This window comes from Gadus chalcogrammus, chromosome 17 (genome assembly GCF_026213295.1).
Source record: "Gadus chalcogrammus isolate NIFS_2021 chromosome 17, NIFS_Gcha_1.0, whole genome shotgun sequence".
Lineage (NCBI taxonomy): Eukaryota > Metazoa > Chordata > Actinopteri > Gadiformes > Gadidae > Gadus > Gadus chalcogrammus.
The window spans coordinates 13,495,193-13,512,177 of record NC_079428.1 but is presented as its reverse complement, the minus strand read 5'-3'; the positions used below and the strand labels follow the sequence as shown (position 1 = coordinate 13,512,177).

Here is a 16,985-nt window from a genome sequence, read left to right as displayed (position 1 = left end):
CGTATATATTTATTTTGCATGTGTACTCTAAAGTCACAAATGTGTAACAGTACATTTGTAGTCGTAAATATTTTTTATACCATTGCAAACACAAAATAGGGTCGCAAATCTGTTCTACAGGTGCACAAATCCTTTTGCTACAATTATTGCAGCGCAGTTGGTGCAAAACACATTCGCTCACCCGTGTTTCATAATCTGAGAACATGCCCAAAAGGTGTGCATTCGTAAACCCAAATTTGAACCAATGCATCAGAAGTTGCACATCTGTGAAAGATTTCCTCACAAATAAAATGATCTGACCCTGGAAGCTTCATCAGAGACAGTAAGCAGGCTAAACTCCACCACCTGCAGCCTTGACACCCTTCCGACTAACTTCCTGAAGTCTGTTTTCCCTTTCATCTCCTCAGAGCTGCGGGCCATTACAAACTTGTCTCTGCAATCGGGAGTAGTCCCTGGCTCTCTAAAAACGGCACTTGTCAGGCCAATCCTCAAGAAAAGAAGTCTGGATCCCACTCTTCTTAATAACTACAGGCCTATCTCAAACCTACCTTTTATAGGCAAAGTACTTGAGAAAATTGTTTTTACTCAACTGACTGATTTTTTAACCTCCCATCACTGCTTTGACGCCTTCCAATCAGGCTTTCGGGCACATCACAGCACTGAGACAGCACTGATCAAGGTTTTGAATGACATACGTCTTAACTTGGATACAGGCAAGGCAACTGTGTTGGTTCTATTGGACCTTAGTGCAGCATTTGACACTGTAGACCATTCCATCTTACTCCACAGACTTGAGCACTGGGTTGGTCTTTCCGGTACAGTCCTTGGCTGGCTAAAGTCATATCTAGAAGGAAGACAATTCTATGTCTCCATAGGCAACTGGTCATCACCTCCCACCCCCCTCCACTGTGGTGTCCCACAAGGATCCATTTTAGGCCCTCTTTTATTCAATCTGTACATGCTCCCACTGGGACAGGTCATTCGTCAGCGTCGGATCTCCTACCACAGTTACGCTGACGATACACAGCTTTATTTTTCCCTCTCCCCCAACGACCTCAGCCCACTGGACACACTGATCTGCTGTGTGGAAGATGTTAAAAACTGGATGAGCACTAACTTTCTGCAGCTGAACAACGAGAAAACGGAAATAATAGTTTTTGGAAAAAAGGATCTCAGAGACCGCATCTCATCCAAACTGACCTGCAGTGGCTACCTAGTCAAAACAACGGTAAAAAACCTGGGTGTGCAGTTGGACAGTGAACTCTCTTTTAACTCCCACATCAAAGCCATCACAAAATCCTCCTACTACCACCTAAAACACATCTCGAAATATAAGAATTTCATGTCGCAAGATGACCTCGAAAAACTTATCCATGCCTTTGTTTCCAGTAGGTTGGACTATTGTAATGGTCTCCTTACAGGCCTGCCCAAGAAAACTATCAGACAGCTCCAGCTGATCCAAAATGCGGCAGCCAGAATCCTGATGAGGGCTAAAAGGACAGACCACATTACACCACTGCTTAAACACCTCCACTGGCTACCAGTTCAGTTCAGAATTGATTTTAAGATTTTATTATTGGTTTTTAAGTCTCTAAATGGAACTGGCCCTGTCTACCTGAAAGACCTATTGCAGCACTACACCCCTACCAGGTCTCTCAGATCCCAAGAAAGGGTCCTCCTGATCCCACCCATTACCAGAACAAAACAGGGAGAAGCTGCTTTTAGTTAATATGCTGTTAAAGTTTGGAACTGCTTACCTGAGTACACAAAAACTGCTCCAACAACAAGCTGTTTTAAAAGCAGGCTAAAGACACACCTCTTCTCCCTCGCCTATGCCTAGGTCTTTCCATCCCAACATTCCTTTAGAGCTCCCCCCTCACTCATCTATGCAAACACTTTTTCTGCTTTTAGGGATTTTATGTTTTCATGGTTTTTATTATTAAACATTTTTTGTTTCGCCTCAGCTTTTATTGAAATATACATCTAAAACGTACACTTTTAGAGTATAAATGCGCTTTCCTATTTTATTCATTTTTCATTTTTGCATGTGAAGCACTTTGAATTGCCCTGGTACGAAAATGTGCTATATAAAAAATTGTTTCAATCAATTGTTCCTTTCTTGATCTCTACAGTTCGACATTGATGCTGTGACAACGGACAAGTCTTATTCCTCTGTCCTTTTTCCCTGCCTCTGTTCTGTATGTTCAGTGTTGTTAAATCATTTATCTTTTTTTTTTATTATTTACTATTAGTTACTGTTCTTATTGTGTTCTTGTTATTGTGATGTTTGAATAAACTTGCCTGTTGCAATGTTGGTATAATGTTTGTATAATTACTGTTATACAACTGTTACTGTTTGAATGTGACCCAGACCATATTTCTCATTTCACAAACGTGCGTAGCTTATAATGTGTTGCAGGGCAGAGCAATTATATTCAATGGCTTAAAAGAAAGCCATCTGTAAATCAGTGAATGCATAGCAATCAATGAGCAGTGGTGTTGATGGTTTTCGCTCTGTGCAAGGTCATTAGCCCAAGTAAGTCCTACAAAAAAAGAACTACACTAATAGCAGATGTTGAAGTTGTTAAATCGTTAACAAACAATTTGTATGGAACAATTGGTTAAGGTAAGTTAAGTGCTTGAGTCTCGACACTCGACACTCGCGATTTTACCCGGGCTCCAGCGCAACTTTCCCTACCAGGTGCAGCCTCAGGTAGCCTAGGACCATTCATACAGGAGCAAGCAAGAACGTTACCCTTTTCTGTCCTTGGGAAACGAAAAGACGGACAATCCGTTTCCACTGTTAGAGCAGTTTATCCTTGCATATTTACGAGGCATTTCTTTTTTAAACTATCTTTATTTTCGAAAAATAGACAATGACAGATGAAATGATATTGAGCGGGACATTGACTGTATTATTTAAGGTCATACCGTACCTACCATGTATATAACACATTGAACATTGAACACAAGAAACGGAAGAAATTCCATTATGCCCATGTACTTTCACCATACATAACTATATAAAAAATAAAAGGGCCTGCAGGAAAATATAAATACAGTTGAGTACGCAAAAATTAACTTTTCCGGAATGTTTCTGATCGTGCTTCAGCTTCAGATGCCGTCAAGAGGGGTCTCTGGTCGTAATCAGTCGCAAGTCCGTCCCTGACCAATCAGCATTCATTAGCAGAATGCTAGCGTGTACGGCCAACAACGGCCCAAACTGTAAGAAATCGAAAGGACATAAGTACTCATTCATTCGACTTTTGAACTATAATCTATTTTGAACTTGCAGAATCTAAAACAAAATTTGCGATGTTTCAACAACAAGCAGGTGAAAGAGACATATTTAGCCGTCTAGCCCAATAGACTCCCATTCATTCTGGACTCGCCCGCGATCACACCCAGTGGATGTCAAATGGAACTACAATCAAGATCGGTACAATGGGGCGTATAGGAAGTGCCCAGGCTCTTCGTAGACGGGCTCTGGTCATGGACATAATAAAGGATGGACCACGGACTGGAAAATGGCCGCCCATTCATTCCTATACAAACTGCTCAGTGGCGCGGGATAACATCAGAGCCCGTCTACGAACTCATATTAGACATTCTCTGGTAACATACAGGAGCGATTGGCTTCCGCGTTATGCGGCCAAGACACGTGGGCTAGTCCGTGACGTACCGGATGCAGAAATATAGAACTGATACCGTAATGCACCGCTTCTTGGTCTTTGGATCTTTTGAATAAATGGATCAATACATGATGAATCACAATGATCGCAAGCAGGGGACCGTGAGAGTTATTGAGCAGCAGATGAACCAGTCCAAAAATCGGACACGTTAACGGAGCACTGAACTAGGCCCTCTCGGATGCCATTTGTTTCACTAGGACTCCTTTCAGCTGCACACCAGCGAGATAACGGCTAATAAAACGCTTGTGTGCAGCTGAAAGGAGTGGGGTTTTGAAAAGAAAAAAATTACATTTTTTTAGGACATGGCATGAAGGTAATTATGAGCCTTTGGTTGATATCCAGGCATTTTTTGCGGAGACACAATCCTGTTCCCCACTTGTATTGGAGTGGACGGCGATATCTACATCTGGGCCGCCTGAAATGACGGACCCCCGTCCACAGCCAGCTTAAACAGCTGCAATACCAGGCTTGGCCTCTGAGCACTGGTGGATTGCGGAAGTATGCGCCTATCCTGGGGGCCTGGGCTCGATCTCGCCGTTTCACCCGGTTTCACCGAGCATGCATCGGAGGTGGCTCGTGTGTACTTGCAACCGCTATAAATTCCAGGATGCATTTCGCACTCGCAGCAGTACGATGGCGGACAATATGGAGAATACGCACAACTGTAAGCTATTATCTATAAGCTATTAATTGTAAGCTATTGAATTATATTGTTTCACGAACGTCGGTATTTATTATTTTTAACGTTTTTATTAGGCTATCATTGAACATCAACCTGTCAAATCCTACTTGTTTTTCTCGGACGTTTTCACTTTTTCGGAGCGGGACAGCTAGCTCGCCCGGCCAGCTTCAGCAATCAGTCCTCATTTCATAGATGATTATAAAAAACCTCAGGCAGATAGCCGTAACTCGACAGGGCTTCATATGATGGCCTTTATTATGCATTCAATTAATATAGGCTTACACGTTCTATTTTATCAAGGGACAATTGAAGAAACAAGGGCCCGCCCCTCATCGAGTGGCGGGCGGCAAATGAAGCTCGGTTCACTGGCCTCCGCAACTCCTTCTGCTACGGGATGATGGGAGTGAGTATTGATTGATTTTGAGTGCTTTCATTTCTTGGGGACGGTTCAAGTCGGGTTTCAGTAGTCTTAATTTATTATGAATAATATGTAACATGTTATTAAAGTGGCAGTGTGAATGTGCTTTAGGGACTTCATTTGTGTCCCTAATTGTTCCACTTCTTCATGAAGTGGAACAAGCTCAAGTACAAAGTAAGTATACGTTGCCTGCTTATCTGCTTTGTATTATATACTGATTATATTATATATACTGAGCATTCCAGTGATTCCTTCATATGAAAATTAACCTACACACAATACCATTTCAGTGGCCCTTTAAATAGAGTAAGTGTAATTAAGTGTATCACATAGAATAATTAGTTTGACAGTGCAGTAATTTCTATCCTGTTTTGAGTCGCTTAGGGACCCACCCACAGGCAGAGGGGTAGAGGCCGGTACAGCTGCTGCCGCCACCTGGCAGTGGTATGGTGCCATGGATGCTGCACTCCAGGGACATCACTCCATCTGTCCGCCCCTGGTTGTTGCATCCAACATGACTGCCACTACAGGTGGGGTAGTAAGCACACCGGCTTCTACCTCTTCTGCTGAGGAGGCCGGGGGAAGCAGCAGCAGAAAGAGACCCAGGGACAGTCTGCTGGAGCTTTTGAGGGAGCAGGGAGAAAGGGACGAGGAGAGAGAGAGAGAGGCAGCAGTCAGGGCTGAACGGTACCTGTCCCTGTTGGAAAAATTAATCTCCAAGATGTAAATAAATATTATTCTAAATTCATCTGCTCATTCTTGAAACATTTCACATGTATACTGGCAAATTCAGAGTTACACAAGGACTTCAGGAGGCAAGAGTTTGAAGAAGAAAATCGCTGCTTCATTAAGCATAAAAAACTGAGACGATATCTGCTGAAAGTTGATGAAAAGAATATATGTACATTTATTGACTAGGAATATATATCCAAAAAAAAATGTGTGTGTGTGTGTGTGTGTGTGTGTGTGTGTGTGTGTGTGTGTGTGTGTGTGTGTGTGTGTGTGTGTGTGTGTGTGTGTGTGTCTAGAGGTAATCATGTTCTGTCAGGCAAACATCAAGTCCTGCAGGAGCAGAAACATGGGCAGCAATCCTCGCCCGTGACGCATTGCCTGACAGGTCCCTGTCATCTGCCTCCACGGTGTCACCTGGGCCATCCTCCTCCTCCTCCTCCTCCTCCTCCTCCTCCTCCTCCTCCTCCTCCTCCTCCTCCTCCTCCTCCTCCTCCTCCTCCTCCTCCTCCTCCTCCAAGATATCCCCTGCTGCCATGCAAATGTTGTGCAGGATGCAGCAGGCACCTACCACCTTGGGGGCAAACAGAGACCGGATCTCCAGATACCGCTGGAAGATGGCCCGCCAGCGGGTTTTGAGGATCCCGAATGACCTCTCCACAATGTTACGCCCTCTAGCGTGCCTATTGTATCTGGCTTCAACCTGACCTGGTAATCAAAAATCACATGGATGTATCAGTGTCACCAAACTAACAATTTGTTTCTGTGCTTGTGTGACAGAAGAGAAGGTGCTTACCAGCTACAGGGTGGCGGTATGGCGTCATGATGGCCACACGACGCTGCAGGCATGGGTACCCTCCATCACCCAGCAAGAAGTACCCAGCTGGTGGGTACAGAGCCTGCCTATAAAAGGGAGAACGCCGGAGCAAGAGGGCATCATGCACTGACCCCGGGGTCCCGATGTACACGTCAATAAATTGACCGTTTCCATCGCAGATGCCCTGCAGGATGATGGAAGATAAGAGCTTCCGGTTAAAATAGCTCTTCTTCTGCTCTGCAGGTGGCAAAACTTTTATGTGGCATCCATCAATGGCCCCAGCAGCACATCTGAAGGCCTCGTGACCTGCAAGGCGAGCAAAGCCAGCCCCCACCGCCTCCATCTCCTCTGCCTTGGGGAAATGAATCACCCTGTGGAGGATGGCCATCATCTCCTCCACCACGCCATGGACCGTCCTGCAAACTGCGGACAGGGGCATCCCGAAGGCATCTGCCGTTACCCTGTACGATGCTCCACAGGCCAGCCAGTACACTGCCACCAGCACCTCCACCTCATGGCTCCATCCATGGACTTTTTGCCGGGGCAGCAAGGCAAGCAGCCGGTTGAAGCTCTCCCTGGAGAGCTTCAGGTCTGAAGGCTGGCTTCAGGTCTGGCTTCAGGTCCCCTCCAGAGAAAAACACGGCTAGGATGGGCACAGTGATGTTCAGCTGTGTGTACTGCTGCGAGCTGCTTTGGTCCTGGTTTCCAAACAAAGAAAATAAAATATATTTTTATATGCCAATGGTTAGGTTCATATATTTTTCGATTTATTGCTTATTTGTGTATTTTAATGTACAATCAATTGCAATTATGTATTTAATATGTATTGTCTGCTGTATACCAGAATTAAAAAACAATTTAACATTTTACTTGTTTGATCAGTAAAATGGTAAGGGTAAATTCACTAAAGGAATCTCCTAGGGCTAGTTATTTTTTAATAAATTTCAGCCTGTTTTATATATTGTGTGTAGGCTTAAACTTTCTACCCTGTGGTAAAAATGGAAAATTCACCCATTACAGTCCAGTATATATATCTCAATATCAACCGATAAAGCGAAATGTTAAAAACAAGCCATATCAATAAAACACATACGTGAGACAGACAACTGAGGATGGCTTGTCTCCTTAGCATCCCCCGCCGCATTCTAGCTCTCCGCTCAACGATGATCCTCCTCAGTTCGGCAGCCTCCTCTTCTGCTTGTACACAGCAAAAAGTCCAGTGTTGAATTAACTCCCACAGAGTTGATTTTAACACTTTGAGGGTTTATATAGCTCCACACTCTCCAGAGTTAAATTAACACTTTCAAAATAGTTGAACATTTAACACTCTGCCAGAGTTCCTTCTTTAACTCTCAAAACAGAGTTATAGTAACACTAAGGGATTAGACAACTAACACTGCTCCGAGTACATTTTAACTATTTGGGTAGTGTTAATTTCACTCCCTAAAGTGTAAATTATCTACACTGAAAAAATGTATAATACATTTATTAAATATTTATTCATGAATTTAATATATACTTATGTTAATATTAATTAATTACAATAAACAATATCATTTCAAATAAATTATTTGTGCCAATTCTTCCTTGCAGTCAGTTTAATTACAACATTGTGAATGAAGGTATAATATACAAGCTTTGAATATCAAAAGGTTTATCAAATCTAAGCTCAGACATTTTTAATAGACATCTTTCCACACTTTTTAATAGACATCTTTCCACACTCTGTAAATAGCTTATTAGACAAAAAAATAACGTGATCTCCAACCAAAAGTATTCTTATTCACAAGGTGTAAGTGCTCCTGGATGGTTAAGCAGTCTCGCTCTCAATTCTCTAAGTCTGGGCGACTCCTTCATTTTCCCCACATCAATGTTATACACTGTTGTCTGCAAGAACGTGTAAAAATTCACTAGTGCCACATCGTAAGACAAATTAAACACAAAATGTGCTTTGAAAAGTTCATCGCATGCCCCGAGGAAGCGGATTGCCTTGCATGGGATGAGATGCTTATCCATGGTGATGTAGAAGCTGTCAATCTTGCTCTTCTGACTCCCGACCGCAAGGAGGTATGGCTGTCGACCCTGCTGGTTGCGGAGATGCTCCTCCAAATTGCAGCATGACTAGGGTAGAAATATGAAAACTGAACATTAGACACAAGAATTATGTACAGCCACAGAGAAAACGACATTATGGAAGTGATTATTCATACATCTTCTCATTGGCTAGTGCAAGATAGGAATGAAGACTTAATTAAAATACCATCCAATTTTTTAGCAACCCTCATTTACATGTGGCTAAGAAGGTGACGTGACAATTATTATAATCAACGTAATAATAGAAATACCTTATGAAAGACAACAAGTCTCTCAACTGCATCAGATGCACTCATTTTTGGAGACTTCAGTCCCCCTGGAGGTGGTGGAAGGAGATGTAACAGCAACAACAGAGAGGCCATTTCTTGGTCGCAGGCTGAGGACCAAGAGACACAAAATAATTAACTGAAAACTTCAAATTTAATACTTTAAGTTTGAATGAGAACAAGGAGGCATTATGAGAAAGTTTTAAACAGTCATCCATCTATTAGTCACATTTATCCAAAAAATCTGATCAACGCTCAAGAGATACACAGAATAAAGTAGAGTTCAACTGCAATTATAGCAAATGCATTAAAACAAAAACAACTCACTTGTTTCCTCATCAAGATCATCTCCTTGGGGACTTTCTGCTGACTGCACCAAGTGACGCAACTCTGGTGTTGAAGTGAGCTGCTTAGCCTCTTTTATGACATTTGGCTTGAAGAACAAATCCCATTTCTGAAGAAGCCTGGAGGATGTGTCATCATCAAATAGGAGAGTGAAGTCTTGGTCCACCTTTAAGAAAGAAGATATTCAACAACAGGAAATACTTTCAAATTTCTAGCCATTCTAAAACATCGCATCTCAAACTTAGCAATCCTTTTGTATCCAGGAATCTTGGGAAGCTGGAGAGGATATCAACACTTCTGCCTGGGTCATTACAGGGATGCAAACAGGTGAAGGGTCAACAAAGTGAGTACATCGCGGCGACTTGTTGGGTGCACGCGCCGATCCCACGAGACCATGGAAGGGGCGCAATGATGAAAAGGGCCAAAGATTTCCACTCCATTCTTTATTGAATTGTAAACATATTAGCAATATCTAGAGTAACGGATAAATACAACAAACAAAACAACATTTTCATTGTCATTTTGACAGAATTACTTCTTTTTTTTTGCCACCAGGATCTCGAGTGCCCGACGCCTTTGTTTGGCCGCATGCTTCATTCTTGCCCTCTTTTCGGCTTCAAGTGCAGCCCTTTTACTATCCTCTGCAGTTTGTGCTTTCTCGTACCCATATTCTTTAGCCCTCATTCTTTAGCCCTAATCCGGTTCTTTTGGCGTCTAGCCGCATCCCTTGCCCCAGCAGACTTGATGTTTTGACACAGCTTTTGATCCAATTTCCCATATTTGGGATCGTCCCTCTTAAAAATTTGAGTGGCGGACATGTTGCCTGATTTTAGTGTGTATTTAACAGTTTGGAATGCATTAAATGTAGGGATAGCCATGTTGCTGCTCTTTGGGTCAATAATGTCCCCCATAAGGTTGAAGGAGGCCTCCACCAATGGGCCATGAAAGATGGAGATGGCGGCTTTCACGACTTTGCTCAATGCAGGGAACTTTTGAGAATTGAAGACCTTGGCCAACCAAGTGACCATGTCCTCTCCCTCACTGAATGAGGCCAAATCTGGAGACACACTGTACCCAATTATTTCGAGGGGGACATCACTTTCAGGGTCTGTGAAGTGTTGAAGGTTGGTGGCCAGCTTCTTCAAATGGATCACAGCTTGCGAGTGACCTCTGAGGATGGGGTCTACAGCAGAGAGGGATTTTAGGATGAGGTTCTCCAAAGGTAGTTTCTTTTGTAGATATAGGCCAGGTCTGAAACATATGGGCCTAGTCCATGGTGAACCAAATTGCAAATTTTAAGTCCTAGTTAATTTCATTCAACATTTACTACCTGAATGGTTTTTACTTTACCTCCCTACATTAGATAGAATCTGACTAAAAGAGTCACTAAACAATAAAGCTTAATGCACAACAGTTTCGACCGCCTGTTTCATTCATCATGTAAAACACAAGACCGGAAACCATAGCAACGCCGGTAAACAAACCCCGAGAAGCCCAATCCCTGTGAGCTCCCCGCGCTACGGCCATCCGGAGGCGCGCAGAGCTTTTGGCCGTGATATTATGTATACAATTATATTATATTATATACCATTATAAATAGAGCTCCGGGAGTCGCAAACGGCAACAATCACTTTCTCCTCCTTGCTGCAGTTCACCCCGGACTGCACTGCACTGAGTTTGACGGTTGAACGCTGATTTGCTGTTACGTTACACATGTCACTCAGTGGGCACGCTGTTTAACGCTGATTGTCTGTCATCACACGAAATTCACGTCAAAGTTTAAATATTTCAAGTCGAGCGAATTTGTCGCGCCACAAATCCTCATGAACGCGCTCGCCTGTGCACGGCGAAAGTTTGGTGTGACAAATAAAAACGTATCGCCGGTTTTCCCTCGCAAAAAAGTTGCCAAATACGCCTCACTTTGTATGGGATCCTGTTGCCCCGTCGCGTTTGGTGCGAACGCACACATCGCAAGCTTTCAGGTTCCCTAGGCCTAGATTACCTACGCCAAACTTAATTGGTAAAAGTGTTATCTCTAACTATGCAGGTCTATACGCTAGCTAACATCAGCTCAAGTTAACTGATATCATCGATGAAAATGACCAGTCGTCCGATGTTCAATACCAGGACATAAATCCCAAAAAGGCGGAGAGAAACGGGGAGATTTCCTGTGTGGCCATCAGTTTGATTGATATCGGCCTTCCTTAATTTTTTATCTTAAAAAAAAACGGGGAAAGAGTTTTATTTTTACTTTCCCTGGGGATAGGCAACCAAAAGCTGCGACTGTCCCCTGAAATCGGGAACGTCTGGTCACTCCATCATGGATACTTCCAAGACAAATAATATTCATGTTCAACTTTCAGCAAAAGACTGCAACCTTACCTTAAGCTCTCATTCTTTACTTTCAGAAACCGGTCGAAAATTGTGAAATTCCCCAACCATTCAGGAGTTACGGTACATAGAAGCTCACGTTACAAATACTTCAGGTGCTGGTGAATCTTGTCTCTGTGATTTGACGGTAGTTCTGCGGAAGTGGTGTGGGCTACCGTAATGATTAATATACGGGCGCAAGCTCTATTTCTTAGTCACGGGAATGAGGAGCAAATTAGACCCCCCCCCCCCCCCCCCCAAACAAAAACTCCTTGGATCTGCATGAACCACACAAGTGACCCAGTTGGCCGTCAAAAAAGTGAGTCTCACTTAAAAAGTGAGCTGTTTGCATCCCTGTCATTAACGAGCTTCTGACGGTGCAGAAAGGTCTCTCTCATCTTCTGGAAAATCAGGGAATTGTCTGTGGTATGGTTGAGCAAAGACATGGCCTCTTGGCAAGCATCACCATCAAGCTGCCTTTCAACATGAACAGTTCTTTGGAAATTTGGGCCTCCTGGAGAAGAGCAAATAGCGCTATTTGGTGGCACTGCAGATCCTGTGCTGCTTGCAGAATCATAGAAGTGTTCCTGAAATGAAAAATAAATGAAATGTGTTGTCATACCAGGCTCATGAGCAATCTCACGGAATTCAAATATCAATGTCATCCACACAGTTTTTTATCATTACATGAAAGTGTAAACAATAATAATGACTATTGCCCTTCTTGGAATATGGATCCCTGAGGGAAGGGAATAGCATCACTATCCCATGTGCATAATCCTCTCTGGTTTCTTTAGTGGGAAGGTGCCTGAGAGGAGATATTCAATTAGTAAACGAGTACATTTAATGCAATGACCATGCAGTCATTTGGCACAAATAAAGACAATATGAGAGAAACATACCCATGATTGTCAATCATGTGAGCCACCAGGATGTTAACCATTTGTCTTCTTGCAGCATCTGTCAGGGTTTCTGTTGTTTGGTACTCCTGTAGTACTTCTTCACCTCCGGATTTGCCTCTCAGCACAGATTCAATCAACTAATAAAAAACAAAAACATGAGAATAACAAACATGCGGATAAACAGCTTTTATCCGCATCCAGATAAAGAGTGTAAAAATGTATTAAGAAGTATTAAGAAACCTGTTTGGCAGACGCAGCATCACGTGTATCCTCGATTCTTTGTCTCTTGCTATAGACCTCAACAGTTGATGTACTTGAGCTGAAGCTTGAGTCAGACAGCCCAGAAGCAGAATACAAGGAGCTGTCAGAGAATTCTAAAGGAATAGAAAACATGTTAGTAATTATTCTGTAAGGTGTAGTGCTTAATTATGCCTGCCTTTATATCTCACCCTGATCTGAGAAAACTGTCAGCACCACATTGCCTTGTCCAACGAGGTCGCTGAATATTTCTTCATCAACTTCTGTCCCTGTTGCATCCTTGTATGTAACTTTAGCATCAGTGGGCAGGCAAAAACTCTCGATGACTAGAAAAGATAATAAGATCAAACTGAATGTGCTTTTTAAGTCAGCAGTGTTTCTTGCCTCACAGCGAATAACTTTCTATTAAATATCAGCACTGTATAATTATTCAATAGACCTAGAGCATTTTCCCCTCACAACCCCCTCCCTCTTAAGTGCAAATTAAAAAATGTATGATTGGCATTTTTTTTTTATCTGTATTGGTGTATATTATGCTTTACACTCTATGAAGCACACATTGCAGAACTGACTTTTTGATTTAACCCTATTTATAGTTTAAAAGAGGCTGATAAAGGCATCAGAATACACAACATTACGGAGCTTACAAAATGAGCATTTAAAATAACATGGGTGTGGTTTTAAACCTTTTTCCTAAGCCTTGCTAACCTTTTTCATGGAATTGCAGGAAGTCAAACCGTCCTTCATCCTCCTCCAACTTCACATATTTCTGCTGTTGTCCGTACCTCACCTGGACCAGCATTTTTACTGAGACATGCAAGGAAGGTTGACAAAGTAAATAAACATTTAAAAGGAAGAACGGTAAAAACTAGAATATGTGTGTGTGTGAGGGTGCATCTCACACCTGTACCTTGCTCAAGTCTAGATTGTTTGGCTAGTGTGAGTGCACCAACCGTACTCAAGTCCACTTCCATTCCTTGGCCTGAGCACACTTGGGAGAGGTGTGCTCAGGCTAGGGCTGCAGGATATATCGGCTATGTACGATATATCGATATAATTTCCAAGGGGATACAAGATTTGACAATATCGTTTATATCGATATATGCGTTAAAATGGTCCGTTTCCCGCTCAAGCGTCTACAGCGCTTGCCTTGGAGACTGTGAGCGCGACCCCTCCCCCTCTCACTCTGTCTTTCCGAACGTGCCGTGTGCAAAGACGCCTCATTCCCACCCCCGCCGCCCCCTCACAACACAACAAGCATGGATGATACCCGTAAAGAAAACGAGACGGCGGCGGGAGACGAAATTGTTTCAAAGAGGAGAAACAACGGCTCTATAATGTGGAAATAGTTTGGGTTTAAAAAAAACAGATGAGCAGCAGCTGCAGGTCATCTGTAGAGTGTAGCAAAACCGTTGCGACTAAAAGTGGAAGCACGACAAATCTGTTCCACCATTTAGAGCAGCGGCACAAAGTGCAGTATGAGGAATGCGTAAAACTCTGTGGCTGTGCTGCTGCATCACCGGCTGCGACAGCTTCTTCTGCCCCGAAACCAGGGCCGGCGGCGAATTTTTTTTTTGCAGGGTGGTAGCGGGAAGCTCATCCCTGATTGGCTGGCTGGGGCTTGTTGGCTGGGACTTGGCTCGCTGGGACTTTGTCAGAGGGCTTGTGTGAAAATCACGAACGCAAATTAATTAAACGTTGTTATAAATCAACACGAATAATGTGACACATGATACCCACCAACTACACGGCAACTCTATAGCTACCTTTCTGTAAGTACAAACGTTAGCTCACTCGTCTAAAAGCCCCTGTGAAACTGTTGAGGAGATGGAGCTGCTGGAGGTTAGGTGTAGATGGATAAGAATAAACCGTATGATTTATGATATTTGTTCATAGTGGTTCTGCCACACCCACAACCAATTACATTATAGAAAGAAGGGCCATAAAATCTGTAGGCCTATCCATATAATATTTTCGCGTAGGGCTAAATTAATTTTAATATTGATTTTCACCTATCAATCCACCTACTACACGGCAACTCTATAGCTACCTTTCTGCAAGTGCCAAAACAAACGTTAGCTCTTAATGCTAACTCGTCTAAAAACAACTACTGTATAACATGTGTCACACTATTGATACAATGATTTGTGTTGATTTATAACAACGTTTCATTTATTTGCGTTCGTGATTTTCACAAGCCCTCTGACAAAGTCCCTGCGAGCCAAGTCCCAGCCAATGAGGGATGAGTTCCCTCATGAATATTCACGAGCTTCCCGCTACCACCCTGCAAAAAATAAACTCGCGGGCCGGCGATCGGCAAATGTGTTGGGGGCGCCCTCTGGTGACGCTCTTAATTAATTAATTAAAATATACGAAACAAGCGAAATGAAACCAAACATGTTCCCAAATGGAACGGAGAAGGGAGGGGGCGGGGGATTAAAGTTACGGCGCACTGAAACCCTCACCGTAGTACGCAGGACAATGCGACGAAGCCAATGCTCTTAATGGTAGCTAATGTGTGTAACCTACAGCTTTATATTGTTTTGCATAGGTGATTATTTTGTGAAGAAGGTGAAAAACATCCCTTTTTTTTTTTTACATGTTCATTGAATTCTGTTGAAAATAACGATACAAAATCACATGTTGCAGTCATATGGACCTATGTTTTAATATAAGTGCTTGCAACATCTCACATGTGGTTTTTGACTTGCATAAAAAACATCTAACCCACTCTATAGAAAATATCGAGATATATATCGTATATCGCCATTCAGCCAAAAAATATCGGGATATCATATTTTGCCCATATCGTGCAGCCCTAGCTCAGGCCACGGTGCAGATGCTAATGACCCGACACACGCACGGCTAGGCAACCTGAGCTGGATGACGTATAGTCCATGCGACCCTTCTTTCCCATTAAACAATAAACATGATGGCTAGCGGTTCACGTTGGTGCGACTGTGAAGTTGAGTTTTTAAATGGTTGGGTATGGGATTTGCGAAACGCCAGCAGATTTTGAAAACACACAACTCGAATGGTCCCTCTCCTTCAACGCTGACTCCACCCATTCCAAGTACATGGACGCACAATCATGCACAAGCGTGAACAGAGATGCGCAAGAGCGAGCCAGACTAGCTAGGTGGGAGTTTAGGGTTGTCTTCTAGTTCTAGGTCCAAATGTGGATTAGCTAGTTAGCTAGCTCCAGTAGCTACCGCAGGATAACAACAAACAGAAGCTTGCTCTGGGTCACGAGCTTTGAGTACGTGCACGAAGCGGTCACGAACGGGCGGGGGGAAGGGGGAGTGCAGTATGACGGTTTGATTGACGTACTCACTGTCCAATGCCATCAACTGAAAACTAAGCGATATGGAACTCATGGTGTGTTTTAATATCCATCCGTCTCGGAGGTCCGAGGACGTTGCCTAGCGACACGCACAAACACGCCCATTTTCCGAGGACGGCGATCTCGCCATCTCGGTTGAACTCAGTGGTGACCGAGCGAAATTCCGAGACAGAATTCAAGATGGCTGCACCCATGGTGACTTGAAGTATGAACTGTTTTCATTGTGCTTGGACCACTTTGATGGTTTAAATGGTAATTTCAATCACTCGTATTACTGCAATACCTTACTGCGTCCGTATCTCTGCCTATGTATACAAATATATTGTATTTGTGTACAGCACTTTGGTCAACTACTGTTGTTTTAAATGTGCTATATAAATAAACTTGACTTGACTTGACTATGGCCTATAGCCTACTTATATTGGATCGCCTGGTCCTCTGCCAATGCTACCGCGACAACAGCTTTCCGGGTGGCGTCCATGTTTTCCTCCAACGACCAAGCGAAATAATAAAACGCTTGAAGTGTGGGCGTGGCATCAGATCCGAGATCCGAGTCGGTTCGCAGAGAATACTCGAACGCACCATCAAACCGTGATTCTGAATAAAGTATAAATTATTTTATTGAAGATACAAGTGTGTAGATATGTTAAATGTTATGAACGCAGGTAAAATGTTAAAAATGTATTTAGTTACGATGTGTGTCAGAATGGGCGGACGGCGGGAATGGGCAGACTGCGGGAAAAGCCATTTTGTGCTTTAGCTTTAACTTAGTACTTAAAATGCGGGAAAAGCCATTTTGTGCTTTAGCTTTAACTTAGTACTTAAAATACTTATAAACTTTTAATTAAGTAAATTATCCGAAAAAACCTTTTCCGAAAACACTGCAGGTCACATAATCTGATGATGGGTCACCAAATACAGTGGTACACCGGTCACACCGACAAATAGACACACAAATAGACACGTGAAACGCCCGTCTGCGTGTAGGGACAAGTTCGGACATGCAGCCCCTTCGATGAACATAGTGAAGCCAAAAAATCGGCCTCAAACGAGATTTATACAATAAAAA

General features: G+C 43.0%; 1 protein-coding gene and 1 long non-coding RNA gene across 2 annotated transcripts; both read right to left on the bottom strand.

Annotated features, from left to right (window-relative positions):
• Nucleotides 1-5,153: 5,153 nt before the first annotated feature.
• LOC130370516 (putative nuclease HARBI1) lies at nucleotides 5,154-6,951 on the bottom strand. Its single transcript, XM_056576260.1, has 3 exons — nucleotides 6,318-6,951; nucleotides 6,093-6,229; nucleotides 5,154-5,414 (listed from the first exon to the last, which is right to left on the bottom strand). Exons 1-3 carry the CDS (start codon nucleotides 6,775-6,777, stop codon nucleotides 5,154-5,156), a joined length of 858 nt encoding a protein of 285 aa, XP_056432235.1. The 5' UTR covers nucleotides 6,778-6,951.
• A 5,154-nt stretch (nucleotides 6,952-12,105) lies between these two features.
• LOC130406834 (uncharacterized) lies at nucleotides 12,106-13,374 on the bottom strand. The gene is made up of 4 exons (XR_008904538.1): nucleotides 13,282-13,374; nucleotides 12,556-12,689; nucleotides 12,316-12,452; nucleotides 12,106-12,221 (listed from the first exon to the last, which is right to left on the bottom strand). It is a non-coding gene; the product is annotated as an uncharacterized LOC130406834 (long non-coding RNA).
• Nucleotides 13,375-16,985: the final 3,611 nt, after the last annotated feature.